At 43.4% G+C, this 21,865-nt stretch overlaps 1 protein-coding gene across 1 annotated transcript in view; it reads left to right on the top strand.

Annotated features, from left to right (window-relative positions):
• Positions 1-3,929: 3,929 nt before the first annotated feature.
• Positions 3,930-21,865, top strand: part of SNX30 (sorting nexin family member 30) — a 51,154-nt gene continuing 33,218 nt past the window's right edge. The window contains exon 1 of the mRNA XM_038124132.1: positions 3,930-4,296. Within this exon, the coding sequence (XP_037980060.1) occupies positions 4,135-4,296 (162 nt within the window). The 5' untranslated portion in view covers positions 3,930-4,134. The remainder of the gene's footprint in view (positions 4,297-21,865) is intronic.

Below are 21,865 nucleotides of genomic sequence, written 5' to 3'. Positions count from 1 at the left end.
TCTTGGTCCCCTAACTGACCATTTGTCTTCTTGCCCAGTTAGTATTACACCTGTCTGTTTCATCCTACTTCTGAGATGAAATAATATAAACATAATAAATAGTTATGATTTTGCTAGGAGAGCGTGCCAGTTTTGTCAAGTTAACTTGGTTTAAGATGTGGGCGTTGAATATCAGTCTCTTTTCAGCCTGTCACTGACTTTGGTTTTCATTGTGTATTTTATTCTGGTTGCATGTTTCATGTGCTGAATGGTTTTAGCTTGGTCAATGTTTAACAAAAAAGAAAATAAATCACCACAGTAGAGAAGGATACATAATCATATTTTTAATCACTCATCATTTCCTAGCAGAATTAAGACATTTGTTTATTTCTCTGCTGGTATTGTAAAAATAGACACTTCCTCAGTTTTTGGTAGTACCTCTTACACCTGCTGTTGGAGCCAGATGACCACATGCTGACACATTTAGAGGTTCTTATTTGTGTGTAGAAAACAATTCCTACAAGAAGTCAGCTACATAGCATATCTGTTTCATTTCATGCACAATAGATTTGGAATTCTTTATGACCCCTGTTCATATTGTGTGACTACTTCTAATCAAGGTACAAGAATTTGCTCCTAACTCTAATTTCACATTCTGTGTGAAAGTGTTCTATCTTCTTTTTGAAGTTCCAGTTCTTGAAATCATCTACAATCTTCTATGTTAAAAAATAGAAATGGGTTTCCCTTATAGCTAAAGAAGCTAAGACCCACCTTTGTCTGTGATATGAATTTGCAGAGAATACAACAAAGGCCAGACAGTTGTACAGATTTTTAAGATTACACGTTTAAAGTAAGTTTAATCTATTTTAAGGTATGATTTATGATTTTTGAACTCTTCTAATAGAACATAGAATGGTTTGGATTGGAAGTGACCTAAAAAATCATCCAGTTCCCCCTCCCTTGTCATAGGCAGGGAACCTTCCACTAGACCAGGTCTCTCAGAGTTCCATCCGACTTGGTCTTTTTCTTGTTTCTCAGTATCATAGTTTACATTTGCTACCTCAGATATATATCACTGTTAAACTTAGATTGCTGTCAATCAATCTTTGCAGATTTAGTACTCACCAAAATCAGAGGATGAGAGACATCTGTCATTAGTCATTAAGACAGGGCTAGATTGCTAACCCTGTCCTTTTTTGGGGGGGTATTTTAAAAGCATGTTATTATCATAAATTACATTTAGGTGTTGACTTAGTGTCAACAGTTAGCCAGCTTGACTTTATAGCATGCTATGGTGTTGGAATTCTGAAATTTAACATAACTTTCATAGCCAGAATTTAGGAATATCACCATAATAATGGTGATTTGTCATTTTCTTGTGTAACAGCTCTTCCACTAATGTCTTCTGAACTTTTTCTAACCAGATTTCAGGTTACTTGTATTTACAGGTGCACAAATATTCCTGCATTTTGCATATACTGATTAGTTATTTGAAAATGTTTCTAAGTATTCTATGTCAGATCAAATGAGTAAGGAAGACATAGCAGAAACAGGTAACACAGATAATTGTAATTAATACAAAAAGAGGCATATATTGCCCTATCACAGGAAACTAGACCAGTAAGTGAATCTCTGGAGCTTGGAACTTCATCCCTGTAAACAGGCTAATTGAGAGGTCACCTTGTGAACCTCAGAAACTGAACATAGTGACTTCTGTAGCAGCACTGAGTCATTCAGGCTGGAAGGGATGTAGGGAGGTCTCTGGTCCAATCTCCTGCTTGAAGGAGGGTCAGACGTGAGATCGTGCCAGATTGTTTTAAGAATCTCTGAGGGTGGACTGCACAACCTCTCTCTGCAACCTGCTCTGACTCTTGACTTACCTTCAGGGGAAAAAAGTTGTTCCTAACATCCATCAGGAATTTCCTGTTTCAGTTGATCTTTTGTCTCTTGCCCTCCTGCTATGGTTTGCTGTTGTAACTGCCCTTGAAGCTATTTGCTTCAGGCTCCAAAAGCCTCAGCCCTGCAGCTGCTGCTTGCAGATTGTCACCAACCATCTCCGTGCTTCCCTCTGAACTTTGTCCAGTTTGTCAGCATCTTGTATAAAGGTCTCACAATTGAACAAAGGATTTCTGATAAGGTCTGGTGAGTGCCAAGCAGAGTCTGATAAATCCTGCCCTCAATCTGCTGCTTGTGGTGCCTGCTGTTTAGGCAGCCTGGATACCACCAGTCTTCCTTGCTGCAAGAATGCAGCTGCCTTCTGCCCAGCTCACGGCCCACTAAGCCAAGGTTTAATGAGTAGAAGGTAATTTGTACCTGCACAGAGCTAGGATGGCCCCAGATTTCCATGTGTTAGAAGGTGTTGGTGTCCCTGACCAGGCTTCCTTTGGAAAAGGATTGAGTTGGAAACACAGCTGGGTAAGGATGCATAAGGGAAAAGAGAGAAAGAGCTCTCAGTAAGTCATAAACCTTCGAGATACAGACTGTCACAAAACTGAAGGGAACAAATTCATGGAAGTGTGGCAGATACACAAACCTGCCTGCTGCTTTATTGCAAGAGTTTCCACTTAAAATTTGGATAGTCTAAAAGAAAGCTGGGATGCATGTATCTAAGCTGACTAATGTGTATTGCTTCCTTTTTCTGATAAATACATTGTTGTTTCTGAAGTGTCATGAACAGGAATATTTCACAGTCACTTTCTCAATGGGGCCTGGCACTTGGTTTGGACTTTTGATGTCTGCTAGAGTTCAAACATGATGTAATATTAAGTAGTTATTTATAGTAAGGATTGATTTTTTTCCCCATATTTTTTCCCTGTGACACACAGTATTTCTTTTTGTAATAACAGTCCACAGTGTTGTGCTCTCATGCTTGTCTTGCAGTGTGGCACCTGGCAGTGACACTTGTAAAACTTGGTAGCTTAGGTTTAGGTATTAGTGCTGTCCTTTTGATTTCAGTGGTCTATACTACCCAGGAAAAGTTAAACATAAATGAAATGTTTACAGCATCCAAGTCTTATGGTCACATACCTGGATGCTTATCTTAGTATATTTATCTGTAGCTGGAAGGGATTGCAACAGTCTTATAGTGATCCATCACTTTCCCCAGTAGCATGTTACTCTATGATGTCTAATTAGTGCTGAGTAGATTATTTGGAAAAAAGTAATTTATCCACTAGATTTAGCTTCTTTACCTGCTCAGGAAACATCTTAGACCAGGACTATGATTTTTCTCCTATTTATTGGTTATTCTGCCAACATGAACACTTTTTCCATGCTGTTAAATGCGGATAGATGACTGAATTTTTGGAGTGGATTACATGCTGTTAGATGGATTTGCATGGATTGCTTCTAGAGGTCTCGATGTATTTTTCAGCTCATTTCAGCACGATCAAGCATTCTACAACAATGGGAGATCACTCAACGTGAGATCTCTGCGGCAAAAGTAGACACATGGCATCAGTGAAAGGATGTTTCTGTGCAAGACATCTCTCAGTGTATCCGGTGCACTCCCACCGTGAGGGAGTCCCGAAGGCCGGGCCTTGTCCCTCCTTCGCCCGGCTGGGGTCGGCCCTGCACCGCAACAAATTTCCCTTCCAACACGAGCGTAGTTTGAGGTAGGCGAGCCTGGAAAAGTCGAGGAGCAGGACTGCTCTTCTGACACTTAACCCGCCGCTCGACAGCGTGCAGCGCCGCCGCCGCAGTCCGCAGTCACCGTCGGGGCTGCTCGGCGGCGCGGCGCCTCCCCGGCTCGGCTCGGCCCGGCCCACCAGGGGCTCCACCAGATCCGCTGCCTCCCCTTGTCCGCCCGGAGCTCCGCGAACCCTGATGCCTCCTCGGGCCGCCTCTCCGCCTCTGCCCGCCCCGTTGCGCCGGGTGGCCGCCGGGGGCGGTGCCTGTGCCCGGCAGCCGGGCCGGGCCGGGCGGGCGGGGCGGCAGGTGGCGCGGATGTCGCTTTGGAAAGGGGCGGGCGGTGGCGCAGGCGGATGCTGCGCTCGCTCCTCCTCCTCCGTCGTCCCCGCAGCCGCCGCCTCCTGCGCCTCCTCGTATCGCGGCGGTGGCGGGCAGGCTCCGGCCGCGGCCCCGCAGCTTCTCGCCGAGGCGGCGCGGCCTCCGCTCCCTCCTTCCTTGCCTCGGTCGCTGCCTGGCCCCGGCGCGATGTCGGGCGGCGCGGCGAGCGCGCCTAAGCCCCTCCCGTCCTCCGGGCCCAAGTCGCTGCGGGAGATGCCGCATCCCCTGGCCACGTCCAGCAGCGAGGAGATGGGGCCGGCGCTCACCCCCAGCCCCGACCTGCTCCTGCCCCGCACCATCGCCGACAAGGTATGGCCCGGGGGAAGGGGTTGTGGCATTTGAGGGGGCCTCTGGTGTTGAAGGAGGGCGGGGAGAAGGACTGTGTATATGTGTGTGTTTCCCTGACACATCCCTTTTCCGTGGGGAGATAAAGCCCTGGGCGCTGCTGACATCCATTGCAAGAGCATAGAGCAGCTCCGGGGGGAGAAGACATCGTGCCCCTTGCTGCGGGGGACCGTCTGCGGGGGACACTGGTAGTCGCGCTGTCACAGGAGGGTTGCCAGAGGCAGGATTTTATTTACTGTGTGTCCTGTGGCTCATACTGTCTACAGATGGGTGTAAATTTTTCAGGCATTGCTGCAGCTCCTTTGCTGTCTTCTTCCTGTAGTCCTCACGGGTAAGGCTTGGAGCTGGCATGGTTTCCTTATCATCAGCTTGTTTGTGATTGTCCTTTCCAAGCTGAACTCCTGCTCACTTCTTCCCAGTATTAATACAGACACGGTGTTCTGCAGGAGTATCAATGTTTGTTTTCCCTCCTCTAGCTCTGGCATATGTTCACAGGACACTAGTGAACTCTGTGAAGTGCCTTCCTCGTGGTAATAATTTGGTAGTGGCAGTACAGCACTGCCTATACATTAGCTATGCTTGCAAGGACTTGGAATCCCTGTAGACAAGTCTTCCTGAAATTTTTAAGGTACGATTTCCTGGGAGCAAGAACTGCAAGGGATGATGTGGGTTTAAAAGCAGTTGTGGCACAGGCAGTTCATGCATACAAGGTGTTACTGTGTTGCTGGATGTCAAGAAGTGCTTCTTCTATGGCTGTTGTCCTGGGGGAATATGGAGCTGCTTCTGGATAGCATAGATCCCTTAGGCTCCAAAAGCCTTGAGGCTGTTAGCAGAATCTGGCCTGATACACTCCCATGCTACAGGAGAGTGAGTCAAGGTAGCCTGGCCTCTTCCATATTTCACCATCTGCTGTGTGCAGCTGTGATATAGGAATTCAGCACTTCTTTCTGCCTTTGTAAGGTGTCTGGTGTCCTCTTCTTGAACATTTGCCCACTGTTGCTCTAGTGAGAATCAAGTTTTACCTTCTCTTCAAGAACTTAGGCCTTCATCTAACAAATCAGTCATTTGATGACCTGCGGAGGAAAAGGTATATGACAAAGACAGGGATAGAAATTTTGGTGGTTTTTGTCTGTGATAGATGGTTTAATCATCTAACTAGGTTGTTGTCTGGCAAACCTGTAGCAGTAGAAATTGGCAGCTGCCTTCACAAATCTTGCAGCTGAGAAGCTGCAGCTGTTGGCACAGTCCATCCACACCGCTGTATAGCTGGTGAGAGTGTTATGAGGAGTATCTTAAACCCTATAATGTCTTTCCTCAGTTGTATTTAAGAACTTTGCTTTTGGAGTGCAAGCAAGATTGTCTCTGCTTTACTGCTTTGAGGTCTTGAGAAGTTTATCAGTATTCCTGACAACCTGGGAGCAGAAATAACTCTAGCTTTAGGCTTTGGTCAGCTAACTTCTCATAAGTGGGAAGTTCTTCCCCAGTTTTTCCATCAGCGATAGAAATGAAATCCACCTTCCTGTACCCTGTATGTAGTACCATTCTGTTCTAGGCACTTGGCAGCATAGAAATACTCTAAAAGGCAGTGCAAAACTGGCTGTGGTAAGTGATATTTAGATTTGAGTGCAGTTCTGTGTTTGACCTGGCAATGGCACTAGGCTATGATCCTTGCGGAATAAAAGCATATCCAGTAGGAGGAGAATTTTTTTTTCCTTCTAGCTGTATTAGCAGAAAAAGCCATGTGTCTTATCCTCTTGATGGAAGGAGATCAACAGCTTTGCTGTTTATGTGATGCCCCTTCTTTAGCTTAATATTTCACATACTGGCAAGAAAAAAATCTAGTAACTTCCTTCCCATCTCAGAAAAAAAATTCAATAAACAGGTGTGCCTAGCTTTAAGGCAGTGCCTGCACTGTGTATTAAGTAGTGTACAGAGGGAGTAGGGTAAGTGGAGGTAAACAGGTAAAACCACTTTTTGGATGGTTTTTATGTTTCAGAATCGTGGAATGATTTGGGTTGAAAGGGAGCACAGAGGTGACCTAGTCCAACCTCTGTGCTGTGGACAGGGACACCTCACTACATGAGTTTGCTCAGAGCTCCATCCAGCCTGGTCTTGGACACTTCCAGTGTTAATCTTAAAAATCTTAATCTCTGATGATGGATTATTTATCTTTTGAGAGACTGACTCATTAATCAGGTAATAGTGCTGGGTAACTTCAATAGCTGAGTAACAAAGGGAGGTCAGCATTCAAGTCTGACTTAGGCTTACAGCTCTGCATTAGTAATTTATTGATACTTGAGTAGGAGCTGTTTTAGTCTTCTATCTGGTCTTTTGGGATAATCTGGTGGAGACTGGTACTGCAGAAATTTTGGTCCAAGTCTCCTGCTTCAAAGTGTCTTTAAGGACAACTGTCCTTATTCAGACATGTACTAGGATATCACTTTGGTAAGAGGGCTAGGGAAATAGCTGGCCCATCACCATGAAGTGGATAATTTGCTTTTTCTGGGTTCCTTGTGTTTTCTCTAAGGAAAAACATCCTAAAATCTGCTGCAAGCTACAAGTACCTAAGACTGAAATTCTCTGAGTCGAGAAGGTTCAGAAGTAAAGAGAGGTTTTCTGCCCATAAAGTGCTTCAATTTTTATTGCCACTGATGTATAGCATAGAAGTGGCTGAACCTCTGCCGTCGCTGCTTTGTATTCTTTAAAGCATGCTTTTCTTACCTTTTTTTTTTGATCCATTGAGAAAGAACATCAGTTTATCCTGAGTCAGAGAAACCTGGGGGACAGGAACACCTGCCTCTGTGTCTCCTTTTGGATTTTGATTAAAATATGGGGATTATGTAGTATTTCAGATCCTGTGTAACTGTAAAGTCTCATAAACCTTAAGTTGCTATTCAAGAACAGTGGCTAATGCTACTACAGCAGTAGGTCATTGGAAAGGGAAGGAAAAACTTTTGTGCTATTTACTGAGGCCATCTAAGTAGACTAGTCTCAAGTTTTCTGAGCCTTAGGAAGAGGGCTGCAGAACTTTCTTTATATGAAGTAATGTCTTTATCCTCACTTATAATGGACAATAGTTTTAAAAACCAGGACACCTTGACTTTTGACAGCATCTTATCTCTTAAATGAAAAGGACATTTTAGCCAAGTACTTGACTTTTACAGTCATGCTGCGGGAGACATGAAACACTTGAGTTGTAGATTCTTGTTTCTAAAGCATTTTATATATTGGCCGTGTGTTTCTGTAAAGATCTTTCTGTTCTGCTGAAATCTAATTGCTTAAAATACTGTCTTGATGCCTGAGCACCATGAGTGTCTGAGTTTATTCTCCCTTCACCCTTGCTAACTCTCAGATAAGGAGGCAGCTAAAGCTGAACCTGAGTGCTACCATGTTTCTTGTGTTTTCCATTTTTTTCCTTTTATTTGGTTGGGGTTTTTTTGACATCAGGTGAGAGGAGAAACATGCAGAAGAAAACAATTCCTCAAGTTGCATGGCAGGGTTAGTTGTAGAATTAGTTGTAAAACTGAGGCCTTACTGGTTTAGCTTTTGGGACACATACAAGCTAATTGAGATCTTGTTTTTAGAGCAGATCCACTGCTGAGGAGGACAAGACATGGGGAAGTGTCTGGATTTCTCTCTGCCTTTTCTTTTTTAAAAAAGAAGGAAGTTCTGCTTGCACATGACTACTTGACTCTGGTGCTCAAGTTTGTCACTTCTGATATAGCAGATCTGCTCTGTGCACCCAGACACATGCCTTGACAATGAAGAGAAAAGGCAGTATAAATAGGTTACTGGGTTTAGAGCAGAGGTGAGAAGTAGATGATATTTTGCTGTGTGAAGAGTTTAATTCAGCCTCTCTGAGGCTGTGCAGATTTAGTAGGCTGCTGCTAAGATTTGGAAGTGCCAGTCTGTGCAGATTTAGAAAGGAAGTGTTCTGTATGGCTTAGTTCCTCTGTCATCTAGCTGTAGTCCCTCTAGACTTGTATAATCTAAGAGTATCTTCCTAACATGGTGGTGTTGGCTATTCTTGCTATGGTCTGCCTTGAGACTGGCAGCTGTCTGGTAACAGTCCTGCTTCACATCACTGGTTTCTTGCCAAGAACTCCAAAACGTTTCATATCCCAACTGTCCTAGGACTCAGGCTCTCTTGTCCTTTTTCAGATATTTCTTACTGCTGTTACTGTACTTGTGGCCAGCTACCTGTAACTTTCTCAGCTTTTATTCTTGGAAGTTCTGCCTACCTTGTTTTTGCCTCAGTTAACTTTGTACAGCTGATGGGAGCTTCAAGGCTGTTTTGCAGGCAGTATATCAAGCAGATACCAGAACTGATGTGGAATACCAGGCTTGCAGTGAATGCATATCTTGAATTTACTAGTTCATGGAGATGGACTTTAAAACTCCTACTGCAAACTTCTGGTTACTAACTGAAAACTATTGTTTGCATGCTCCTCTACTTCCAAGTTACCACCCTAGTGAATTCCTAGACTTCTTATTAGCACCTGATCAAATATACTTGGTGTTTGCTGGAGTGCTGTTACATAGCACTTACTCTGAAAGAGAGCCTGGCACCTCTCCAATTCCAAAAAATATACTGGGAGTTTGAAGCTCTACTTCCAGCCTCCTTGGTTGCTATTTTGTGATTATTGCTCTTAACTTTATCCACCTACAGATGAAACCAGTTTGCCGTGTAATCTGAAAACTTAAAATAGATCTGCATGAGCTTCTACAAACTTCTTCATTCTCTGACTAGATGAGAACTTAGACTGGCACCATGTATTGTTCTTAAAGGAAGCTGGAGGTAAATTCTCAGTTGTGGGAGAGACTGAAGACTGTAGAAAGTCAAACTGAAGTTGGTGAACTTGGGAAACAGTGTCAGTATGGATGGGTTGATCTCTGCTCCTATCTACAGGATACAAAAATGACAGTCACAGGGAAGTTGAGGCTAGAAGGCGCTTCTACATATTGTCTTGTACAACCTTTTGGCTCAGATAGCCAGGCTGCCCAGGATGCTGTGATGTTGTTTTTCAAACAACTCTCTGAGCATTCTGTTCCTGCATCCAGTCACCCACAAAGTAAAATATCTTTCTCATGTTTAAGTGAAACTTTCAGTATTAAAATTTTCACTAAAAAGAGTGTGTTACTTCCTTCTGTACATGGTTCCATCAAATATTTATCCTTACTGATAAGATTCCCTGAGCATTGTTATCTCCAGGCTGTTTGCCTTCTTTGCCTTGAGGCATGCTGTTGGCTCTTGATCAACTTTTCCATTGCTGTCTGTGCGTTTTTTATTTTTTTCATTCCCTATGCCAAACTGCTTTTCAATCAGTCAGCCTCCAGCACACACTGCTGCATGGGGTTGCTCCTTGCAGGTGCAGGACTTTGCATTTCCTCATATCGAATTTTTTGAGGTATTCCACAGCCCATTTCTCTAGCCTGTTGAGGTCTTCCTGAAAGACAGCACAGACATCTGATCAAGGATTCCATACAGTTGTGTACTCTCAGTACACTTGTTGAGGATGTACCCTGTTCCATCATTTAGGTCCTTAATGAAGGTGCTCTTACTTACAGTTGCCTTCACGTTTAGAAATAGGAAAGGGTACTTTCATGGTATCTTACACCATAGGTACTCTAGTACTGTTGTAAAACTCAGTGGTCTTTATGAGACAACTACAGTGAGTTTCTTGAAATGGCAATTCACTTATTTTTTGAAAAAGATGAAGGATAGCTAGCAAGTTGGAACAAACACTTGAATCAGCATAACTATTATAGTACCATTACTTTTTCAGTCTCTCCTGGTAAAGCTAAACATAGCTTCTACTGTACCACCATATTATTACTTTGTGGTTCTTACTTCAGCTTAATGAAGGGAGTGGTGTATACTTGAAGGTTGAATTCAGTGTTGCACAGCTTTCATAATCTTTTCAATGGAGTTGCTTCATACATAATGAGATAGAGTATTGGAAAAATATTCAGAGCACACATAGAGGAACTTGGTTCTTCAGATGAGTTTCAGAAGGATGGGTCTTGTCAGCCATGGTAGAAAAAGTTATGCTTGATGGTGAGAAGGAATCCTCAGAGCTGCCTGTGCTGGAGTGCCTTAAACTTAACGCAAGTAGCTGAATGCTTTCCAAGCTCATTCATGGATAGGAAGGGATAACCACTTTCATAATGAAGTTCTCTTATTACAGTTGTCTGGGGACCTTTTCCTACTATCAGTGCCTCGGGAAGCATGTCCCAGTAATTAATGGTGGGAGGGGCAGAGAATAAAGAAGGAAGGTACACGCCTGTCTGGGAGACCTCAGCTCCTAGATTTATGTGTGAACTGTTGTCCTGGTGTCTTCTAGCATAGTGGTGTACTCATAGTGGTGTTATCCTAAACAGATGGTCTGGCTGTCACATGAGCCAGTCTGCTCCAGCACTGAGCTGGGAGACTGCTCTCTGTAAAGTAGGTCAGGAGACAAGGCAGGCAGCTCTTTTGGTGCAGTGGACTTAGTGCCACTGCAAGAAAATTTACTTGCCACACCTGAAATGCATATTTGAGATTGTAACTTGCAGGTACTTTAAGTCTGTGGAAGACTTCTAATAAGTCAATTAAAAATGTCATTTTATCTTGTGTATTTCTCAGAAATAACTTTGCTGAGGCTTGTTCTCTGCTGACCATGAGCAAGATCTTACATGTTGAGCTGTACTGACTCTTTCAAGTTGGGACTGAATTGACTGCCTGAGCCTGGATGACAGTGCAGCTGAAATTTCCAAGATCTTGTGGCTGGGGAAAACTGCTTGCATCATTAGAACATAATGGCAAAAAAAGGTCTGAACTCCAGCATGGCAACTATAACTGTGAAGTAAAATCTGTGTAAAGTTACTCTTAATGACTTATTGAAAAGCAAGGGGGAACAGTTTCTTTCCAGTTACTAAGGGCAGTAACTGACAGCAAAGTAGTTACTAGCTACCCGTTGCTGTCAGTTCAACTACCAGTTGAAGATGGAAAAAAACCTCTAGTAAGCTGTAATTATTTTAATGAGTTATCATTTCCACTGCCAGTCCAGATTAAATGGCCTTCAAAAAGGGCAGGAGGGGAAACCCAAAGGGAACTACTGACCACTCAGCCTCACCTCAGTCCCTGGAGGGGTGATGGAACAATGAATTCTGGTAGCCATCTTTATCTACAGAGGGGATGAAAAGCTGTTCAGGAGTAGTCAGCATGGACTCACTGAATCATGCTTGACCAACCTGATTGCTGGCTGTGAAGAAACAGCTACCTGTTGGATGGATGAGCAGTGGATGTTGTCTTCAGAAAGGCTTCCAGCACTGTCTCTTAAAACATCCTCGCAGGCAAGCTCAGGGAGAGTGGACTGAACGAGTGGACAGGGAGATGGATTGAAAGCCAGCTGAACAGCAGATCCCAGTGTCATAATCAGTGGCTCAGGCTCTAGTTGGAGGCCTGTGGTGTCTCCCAACCATAGTGGGCCCAGTCTTGTTTAATTTATCCATCAATGACTTGGATGAAGGGCCAGAGGCCTCCTCAGCGATTTCACTGGCAACACAAAGCTGGGAGGAGTGGCCCCAGAGGCTGTGCAGCCCTTCAGGAGGACCTCAGCAGCCTGGAGAGATGGGCACAGAGGAACCTTCTGAAATTCAGCAAAGGCAAGTGCAGGGTCCTGCAGCTGGGGAAGAACAACCCCAGGCACCAGCACAGCCAGGGGGTGACCTGCTGGGAAGCAGCTCTGCGGAGAAGGAGCTGGGGGTCCTGGTGGACAGCAAGCTCTCCATGAGCCAGCAGTGCCCTGGTGGCCAAGAAGGCCAGTGGCATCCTGGGCTGCATTATGAAGATCATTGCCAGCAGGTTGAGGCAGGTGATCCTGCCCCTCTACTCAGCCCTGGTGCGGCCTCACTTGGAATGCTGCGTCCAGTTCTGGGCTCCTCAGTACAAGAAGGTCCAGCAGAGGGCATCAAAGAGGATTAAGGGAATGGAACATCTCCTTAGTGAGGAAAGGCTGATGGACCTGGAGCTTTTCAGCCTTGAGAAGAGGCAGCTGAGAGGATCTCATCAATGCTTATGAATATCTGAAGGGACGGTGTCAAGAGCATGGACTGGGCTCCTCCCAGTGGTGCCAAGCCATACAACAAAGACCAATGTAGCAGACACATGCACAAGAAGTTCCAGCTGAATATGAGGAGCAGCTTTACTGTGCCAGAGATGGAACATTGAACAGATGTGTATTCTCACTAGAGATATTCAAGAACTGTCTAGGTGCAATAATGTGCAATAATGCTCTGGGTTAATACTGCTTGAGCAGCAGGGAGGCTGGGCCAGATTACCAAATGTGATTCCTTCCAACCTTACCTATTCTATAATTCTGTGTTTTGGCAGCTGAATTTATGGGACAAATTCTACTTTATAAATTGGGTAGGGCAAGGGATGGAAAGAGATGTCACCTTCATCTGTAGGTGATGTTACAATACCAAAACTGTTGATTCCCCACCAGATATTTCACTTAAATCAAGAGATATTTAACAGAGCAAGCACTTTAATGATACTGGTTAGTGGAATTAGCTGAAATGGTTCTGAAAATTGAGAAAATAATCCAAAGTTCATACAACAGGAAAGGAAAGAGTTTAGCCAGGAGCTGTGATCAGAGTGGTCCTGAAAGCATAAATTGTGTTAGAAAGCATTATTTTCTTAGAGCCTCATTCAGAGCTTCTACACTGCCACTTCTGTGAAGTGATACACAGTAGATGACATGCTGCTTTGGAAGTGAGAGTGGTGGTGTCTATGACCCTTAAAAATGGGTTTCTCCTTTGTTGTTTTAGGTATCTTGGTTGAAGACAGGTATTACACAAGTGTATGGGAGCAAAGACATGGGAAAAATGTATAGTACTCTGATTTGCAGGAAAATGTAAAGAAAATAAAATGTAAACTTGCTTCTAGATCATGCCTCAAATTACAGAGAGCAGACCTGTGAGAATGACAACCTCACTTCCTGTCTTGGAATGATCAATAGTATTACTGGTGCAGTGATCTATAGTGTTATTAGTGATGGGAGGCTTACAGCACTGAAGGATATGTTTTTGTCATGATTATCAATCTGTGCTTTGACTTCGTGCTGAATTAAAGCTCTTAAAAAGCTCCCCTACCTTAAAGTTTCTCTGTATAATTTCCCTCACTTTTCCAGTAAGTTTGAATGATTCTGTGCATTCCTTAAAAAGGGATCCTTTGCAGGCAGGTGTTGCTCAGGGACTGGGAAGCCTCCTCCACTGGTGCAGATGGTGTTAGCAGCAGGCACTTCGAGCTAACTCTGTGGCGAAAGCAGTGGTATCTGGTAGTGATAGACTACTACCTAGACAATAGAAATCCATGATTTTCTGGGTGGAACCTTTGCTTAAGCTTTTTTAGGTGCTAGAATAACACAAATTGAGTGAAAATTTTGAGTACTGACTAGATGAAATAGTGGGTTTTGGATTGTTGCCCAGAAAATCTGTGGACATCTTTAATCAGTGCCATTTATTGCAAGTGATCATCTTGACCTCTTCGCAATTTATCTGGTGACTTCCAGTGTGCTGACTCGCCTGCTGCTTGATCAGTATACTTCACTTGAAGCCATGTGTGTAACTTTTATATACCTTTGTGGCTGTGATAAGCCAAGACTATTAACTAAAAGGTGTTTCTCTAGATAGATAAGTCTGCAGATCTCAAGTTGTCGTGGTTTGACACTGGCCCATTGGCCAGGCACCCACAAAAGCCGTTCGCTCACCATCTCCTGCCATAGCTGGGCTGTGGGGAGAAAGGAAAATGTATGAAGAGTTCATGAATTGAGATAAGGACTGGGAGAAAACACTTCAAGGACAAAACAGGCTCAACTTAAGTTACGAAGTGAATTTATGACTAACAGAGTCAGAGGAGGATAATGAGAAGTAAAATAAGCCCTTAAACACCTTTTTCCCCCTAGCCACTCCCTCTTTTCCACCAACAGGGTGTGGGGGTTTTGGTTAGTTCATCACTGAGATTTTCTTCCACATCTCTGGGAGAGGGATCCTTCCCTTGTGAGGCTGGGGGGTCCCTCCCATGGGAGACAGTTCTCTGTGAACTTCTCCAGCATGGGTCCACTCTCATGAGCTGCAGCCATACCACACCTGATGCAGCATGAACTCCCCCCACGGGCAGACAGTCCTCCCAAAACTGCTGCAACATGAGTCACTTTTTCCACGGGATGCAGTCCTCCAAGGACAGGCTGCTCCAGCCTGGAACAAGGGCCCTCTCCACCGGGTCTCCTGCTGGATCACAGCCCCTGCTCTGTCATGGGCACCTCCACTATGGGCTGCGGGTGGATCTCTGCATCTCCTGTGGATCCCCATGGGCTGCAGGGGCACAGCTGCTTCACCATGATCTCACCACGGTCTGCAGAGGAATCTTGGCACCTCCTCCCCCTCCTTCTCCACTGACCTTGGTGTCTCCATGTTGTTTCCCTCACACGTTCTCACCTCCTCCTCTTCTCTGACTAGAAGAAAAACTGTGAGCCCTTTATTTTGATTTTCTTCTTAAATATGTTATCAGAGAGGTGTTACCAACATCTCTCATTTTAGCCAGCAGCATGTCCATCTTCAGAGCCATCAGGGATTGGCTCTGCTGGACACTGTGGAAGCTTCCAGCAGCTTCTCATGGAAGCCACCTTTGTGGCCCACCTGCTACCAGAAACCAGGCTGTGCAAAACCAATACAAAAGTCCATCAGTCTCTATAGATAATTTTCTTATTGTGAGGAAATATTTTGTGACTGCTTTTCCTCAGTTTTTCTCCTCAAAGCAGCAACTGAAGCAGTCATGCTGGGTGGGTTTTGGTTTAGGGTTGTTTTTTCTTTCTTCCAACAGATAAGCTCTTTGTTTATTTTATCCCTTTGAGAGCAAATGCCTTTCTGCTGGAAAATGTCTTGTATATCAGCAAATGTGATGGAGGGATATCACTTAAATTGCACCTGCATAAACTAACTCTGAGAGCTTCTCCAAGAGTACACTCCTCCAGCTCTTCCAGGGCATGAGATGTAAACGTGAGTTCTCCCCTCTAAGTATCTTTGCTTCTGGCCTGTGTTACTTGCACAGTGATACCTTGTCAGTCTAACTTGCTCTCACAAAATCTTCACTGGTCTGTGTCAGGAAAACTAATGCGACTCATCTGAAGCAGAGAGCATGAGGGAACCCACATTGTATTGTATGCATATTCTTTCTTGTTTAAATGAAATAGTCACCAGGATACTACAGTGCTTTCCAGCCCTCTTATCTCTTTCACCTCCTGTTTATTCTTTGTTTCTCCTCAATCCTTTGCATCTGTTCACATTGAAAAACCCCAGCATCTTACCGTTTGCTCTCAAAAGCCAAATGAACAGTTTGGTGACACTGGGTAGCTAGATAACAGATGTAACTAAACCTGCTTCTAGAGAGTGAAAACCCCAAACTTCTGCATAATATGTCTGCAGAACTTTAACACAAAACTGTATGTCTCTAGGAGAAGGCGGTTTAGTTTGGACAAGCTTAATAAACTGTTCCATCTGTAATCAGGTTTCTTGGATTCCTAGTCATATACAGGATTCAAGTTTTCCTGCTCATGGTCTGAAATCCTGACTGCTGCTTTGCTATTTAGAAGGTCAGCGCTCAGCTTCTGAAAATGAGGCTTTAAACAAAACACAGGGCACGTTAGCTTTGTTTGTTGACAAGGTGCTCTTTAACATGTTGAAATGGTTTGTGGTGTTTTTGTGCACACAACTGCAGAATCCGTGTAACAAACAATATTACTGGAACAAAATCCTTTCCTACAGACTTGGAACTTAACAGAGCTAGAGGTCATAAATTCCGTTATTTTCTGAATGTCTCTGAGGACATGTAGCTTCTGCCATTTGTGGAGGCCTTTGAGCTCTGAAGATAGACCATGCCTGTTGCCTACTACTGAGAACCACAGGAAGATGAAAGAACCTCTAGCTCTTTTAAAGGAGCATCCAAGTCTGCCCAAATCTTAAACTGTCTTGCTTCCCATCAGGTCGTAAGCACTTTTATACTACTTTTGGCAGCTTAAACACAACTGAACTAATCATGCTGCATAGTTGCCAGCCTGGCAGTTTGCTTAGGAAGACAGATTCAGCCTTCTGCAAGGACTCAAGTGCTCTGAAAACAGATGTAACAGCTAACCTTGTATCTGAAACTTCTTAATTCAAGAGAATACCTCATTCTGTGCACCTGTTAAAATACCTCTTGACATTTACCACAGTAAGGAAGCTAGGGCAATCCTGCAGTTACTCCTTGCACATTTATTTCCTGTCCAAAGGATTTGGGGCATGTACGTGTCAGCTTCATAGCAGTTAGTAAGATCAAAACGTGTATTATACATTTTGCCTTATTAATGTCTGCTGCAAATAATAACCCATTTCATCTTCCAGATGCGTATTCTCCAAAGGCATTTGTCCTCCATTTGCCTTTCATGCACAAAGCAGCGTAGTAACATGGCTTATTACTAGTATTGAAAGTCTTGTCTTAACTGTTGTAAACTATTGTAAAACATCTATGAGATACCACTAACATTCCTGATTTTCAGAGTCTAACCAGAACCATATTTAGGTTTAGAGTGGGATTTGCACAGTTCCCCTTCCAGACTACAGAAGGAAACCTGGTTTTTATGGACTGTGAGAAGACAGACTAATAGCTGGACTGACTGTATGAACAGATAGTCTGATGTGGTACTTGACACTTTCTTTTGACACTTTCTTTCTTTATCTCTTTTGCCCTGGTGCGCAGGAATGCTGAAACTAAGCTGTATTGTGGCTGTGTCCCTAAAGACTTTAGCAACAGCGGTAGGAGATAGCTTATAGCCCTTGCTGAAAATGCTGTTTGCCAGAATGTTTCTGTGCCCACATTCTTGTTCAGTTTAGCTTAACTGGGATGACTTATTAGAAAACAAACCACAAAGTAAAATAATCCATCCTGTGAAATTTGGCTGTTAACGTCAGAAACAAGGTGTAAATCCCATGACCTACATGAGAAGGCTTGGAAAATGCTTTCATCAACCATGTGGTGCCTCTATGGAGCTTGTTTGTTTCAGTGTTTCCCTGTCAAGCTGAAATGCAAAAAAAGACTGTTCCAAGTATAATACCTGTATAAGCAAGAATGGTCACAGGCCTTGAGTGTTGCCAAACTGCAGGCCATCATGATTAGCTGTTGCATCTTAAATCCTTTTTTTTTTTTTTTCAGGGATGCTGAGGAGCGTGTCTCTAGCCAACTCTGACCTACAGAGCAGAAATAGTAGTTCAAGTGATGAACACCAGAGCAAAGTCACCAGACTCATGGCTTGGCAGTATATTGTACTTGGATGCTTATTTAAAATACTCTGAGAGCAAATTGGTCTAGTCTTTATCCAGTGGATTTTTGATTAGATGAGCAAAATACCATTTGTACTGCTGAAACTTTAGAGATGAGGCATGGCCCTGTTAAATTGGGCACTTTCTGCCTGACCTTGAAGAGCCCACAGACTTGGTTCATAATACCCTTCACAGCTAAGAAGTTTAAATTTGGCTTGGGACCTCAGCAGCCCATCACTGTTCCTCCTTTATTGACACATTTTAAGAGCAAGAGGAATTCCTTCTGATTTGTTCTTACTCTGTATTGCTCTTAAAATGGCCTTAACCTTAGAGTCTGATTTTAGATGATTATTGTAATGGAAACCATTGACCTCTTCGGAAAGCATCATCTCGTTCCTTGTGAGTATATACACATAAACTGTACCATCCCTTCCCATTACTGGGGGAGGATATCAGGAGCTGACACATGTAACCACTTAGCCTTTTCCAGGACAGTAGGTCTAGACTAGAAATTGATTATCACAGTTCTTCAGTTTTTGTCAAGCAACAACTTAGCACTGTCTTATTTGTGGATCAGTGTAGGAACTTGGTTCTTCTTCCTGGAAATGAACAGAGTTTTTGGCATTTAACTGTAGGGATTTTTTTATTTTTTTTTAAACCTAGTTGAGCATGACTGCCTTGTTCTTTCCATTCCTTCTGTGTCCACAGCATCCTCCCTTCTCTGCGCGCTGTATGCCCATTTTGGGGCCTTAAATTACCTGCTCAAAAGCAAGTGCAAGAGGCTGGGACATGTACTATCTCAGACATGTGAAGAAACAGAAGTGACCTCTAATAAACAAAATCTGATGCTTCTGTCTGATAGAGAACGAAACTGAACATACATAAAGGGGAAGTAAATGCATTTTCTTCTGTTGTTCTGTATCTAGCTGGTATTGATTAATAGACTTGTGTAGACTGAAATGTCACTGACAGGTGGGTCTTCTAATAGGATACTGCACACAGATGAGCTAATCTAGGTGTAGTGGAGGATGCAGAAGTGCTTTTTCTTTCTACAAGGAGCTGACCTATACAAAAAATACCCGCATTCAAAACTTGCTGGGATGAAACAAGGAATGTTATGAGCAGGTCTGTGAAACCAAGTTCATGTAAGCTTTTATAGTGCCCTCAGGAACGTTTGTGTCTAAACCACTTCTGTTTTCCAGTCACTGTCTGCCATTCTCTTATGACTTACTCTCATGTACTGAAGGTATGGAGATAAGAGTGTTCCAAAACCCAGCTATAATTGTGTGGAGTTGTTGTCTGCTTAACATGGCTCTGTGATTGTGTCTCTGTGAAATGAATGGCAAAAAGCAATGGAACACCTTGAAACAGAAGGAGAAAATATACAGCACTCTGAATTTCAGAAGTGAAGCAATGGGGTTCTAGGAGCAGTGTAGGCCTGGCTCTCAGGTCCCTAAGTTATGCAGGGGTATTTAGGGTTAAGTGCACTTTTTGCCTCTAAACAGCAAGATTTCTACATGTCTCTTAGTGTCACACAATACTTGTTGAATGGGAGCAATGTGCCCGCAGCATCACATGGGTTCAGGGTAACTCTTTGCAGAGGTGAGTTTATTCGTGCTTGGAGGACCTGGACCAACCACATTTTCTGCTTCCTCTTGGACTACTGCTTTGATAGCAAAACTGTCTGGTTAAGCTGTACACTTGCTTAGGTGGGATAGGTGAAAACTAGCATTCAGTTACTGGAAACTGTAATATGAGCTAGTTGCCTGTAACTCAGCAGAAGACTCCATGGTCTTCACAATAAAACAATACCTACGGAAATTTAGACCCTCAAGGGTTGAGTTCTGGATGCTTTCTCCGGTGAACTACTCCATGGGGGGAGGCTGCCATCCAGCAGACTGAATACCAAGCTCCTAAAGTTTCTACTTCATGTGGATCCAAACTGCTCTGTAAATGGAGTTATGGAAAAATCTCCTGGGACAAGATGACAACAGTTGGAAACTTTCCAACTCATTTTGAATCTCACATGCAGACTTATAGTTTAAAAAATTCAGTTGAATTTTATGTTTGGATGAAGTGACCTTCTTGATAGATTTAATATCTGCTTCTTGGCCAGCTGACTAGTCAAGGTGTTTGGAGAGCATGATTTAGCAAACTAATGTGAAGCAGCCTGACCAGGCAGCAGCCTGCATAGTTGTCAGGTTGCATTTCCAACACAGGCAGTTAGGTCCTACTTGCCTGGTACTGTAGGATACCAGACATGCTGCTAAAATCATCCATCTTCTGTACCCATAAATTCAGGTGTCTTGAGGAATTCTAGGAACTTCATAGGAATGCATGAAGAGCCTGCCCTTGTGGCTATTTCACAACTGTATGCAAGAACCAGTAGCTCATGAACCTGAAAGTCTAAATATCACACTAGATCTACTATAGGCTTTGCTACATCTCCACCTGACCTACTTCAACAGATTACAAGCTGTTTAGACTGTCCTGAGGAAGTGGGGGACAGAGACTGAGGATCTTTACTTCAGAAAAAGCTTTGAAACTTGGGAAAAATCTTTCAGAATGCTCACTAAGAAGTGAAGAATGTCTTGACAAAACATGTTCTCCAAGCCCCCTTGCCTGGCTAACCAGGAGCAGCCTCCCCTGTGGGACTGCTCAGCTTTATGGCAGACTGACTACTGTGAGTAACAGGTACTTCGACAAAAGGCTTTGAAAGCAGTAGGTACCTGCTGTGACTTGGACTGTGCTGGTCTCTAATAATAGTACCTAAGAGAGTTACTTAAAACATGGATGGGCAGCTACTTGGTGCACTAAAGTTGATGGTGATGCATGAGTCATTATCACTGAAGTCAGACACAGCTTGCCAGCTTGTTTATAAAATGGATAGTAGTAGCCAGTATTTTAGATGTTTGTGAGTATGATAGGTGTACCAGCAGGTAGAAACACAGGTGGCTGCATATCTCCATCCCCACTAGACTCTGCAGGACATACTCTTCCTGTGGTAAAAGCAGACTAACACAAATGGTGCAATCTTGTTTCCTGAACAGAAAAAAAAAAAAATTTAAATCACCCTCATGGTCTCATGGAAGGAAGGCTGGGCAATTAACATGACATGGAGGTGCTCTGCTGGTAGGATTACTACCTGAGGTATCTTGCTGTCATAGTTCAAAGCCTGTCTCTTTCTAGCAATAGCATAAGAGTGCAGCAAAACTCATCCTGCCTACTGTTAAACACGGATTCAACAGCTGTATGTGTTGTTTCTAGCGCACTTAGCTAGAAGGTTCCACCCTTTCAGGAGGAGAAATACTTAGCTTCTAGCTTGGCTTTCATCTACTGAAAAGTAGCCAAGTAGCAGGATATGATGGCATCTGTCTCTTCCAGGAGAGGATCCTGCTGATGAGGCAGTACAGTGCAGTAACACATCTTCTCTCCTTTCCCCACCACCACAGCTAGCAGCTCTCCTGATTTGGACCACTGCTGGTACAGAAGCTTTACTTGATGTAGGTCTGGAGTGTTTCATCCAAAATAGAACTATCACAGCCTTTAACAACCGAGACATTCCACAGGACCCATGACTGCAAGAATACACTCGTGCAATGAAGCAAATTCAAACCTTCACAGACTTCTGTGCTGCTGAAAATGTGCAAGACATACTCATATGATATTGTTACTTCTCCAGAGAATTAGTGAGGAAAGCGCTAACTTCATACTAACTGGCTAGCAGCTAACTGACTGCAAGCTCCATTTTCGGTTCTTTTTTCTAGATTCTCATATTTTAAGCAGATTCCATCACATGCTTTAAGCCCTCTTTTGGAAAAGTTTTATTACAAGCTTTTCAGATCTCCTGTGGAATCAGGCTTAAGCTGTTTCTGCAAGTTAATTGTCATACTGGAAGCTTAGAATATGACTAGCTGCAGTTCTGGCACAACTTGTACCTTAATGCTTAATGCACATGGGCAATGATGAGCTGTCTTTTCCTTTGGAAACAGAAACAAATTTGTCTTCAGCTACTGTGGTATCCCAAGGTTTGCTTTGCTTTTCACTTTGCTCAGCCAAATTCTCTTGTCTAGCTGAACTGCAGATTTTCTGAAGCCATCTCCTGTTGTTAACCTTATCCTGTCTACTGCTTATTCTGTTTGTGTAATTTCAACAGAACTTCTTATCTGCGGAGTTATTGTGCCATTGCTTCCTC

The sequence above is a fragment of the Motacilla alba genome, chromosome Z (genome assembly GCF_015832195.1).
Source record: "Motacilla alba alba isolate MOTALB_02 chromosome Z, Motacilla_alba_V1.0_pri, whole genome shotgun sequence".
In the NCBI taxonomy this organism is placed as follows: domain Eukaryota; kingdom Metazoa; phylum Chordata; class Aves; order Passeriformes; family Motacillidae; genus Motacilla; species Motacilla alba.
The sequence above is the reverse complement of the archived record's forward strand: the minus strand, read 5'-3'. Positions and strand labels throughout refer to the sequence as shown.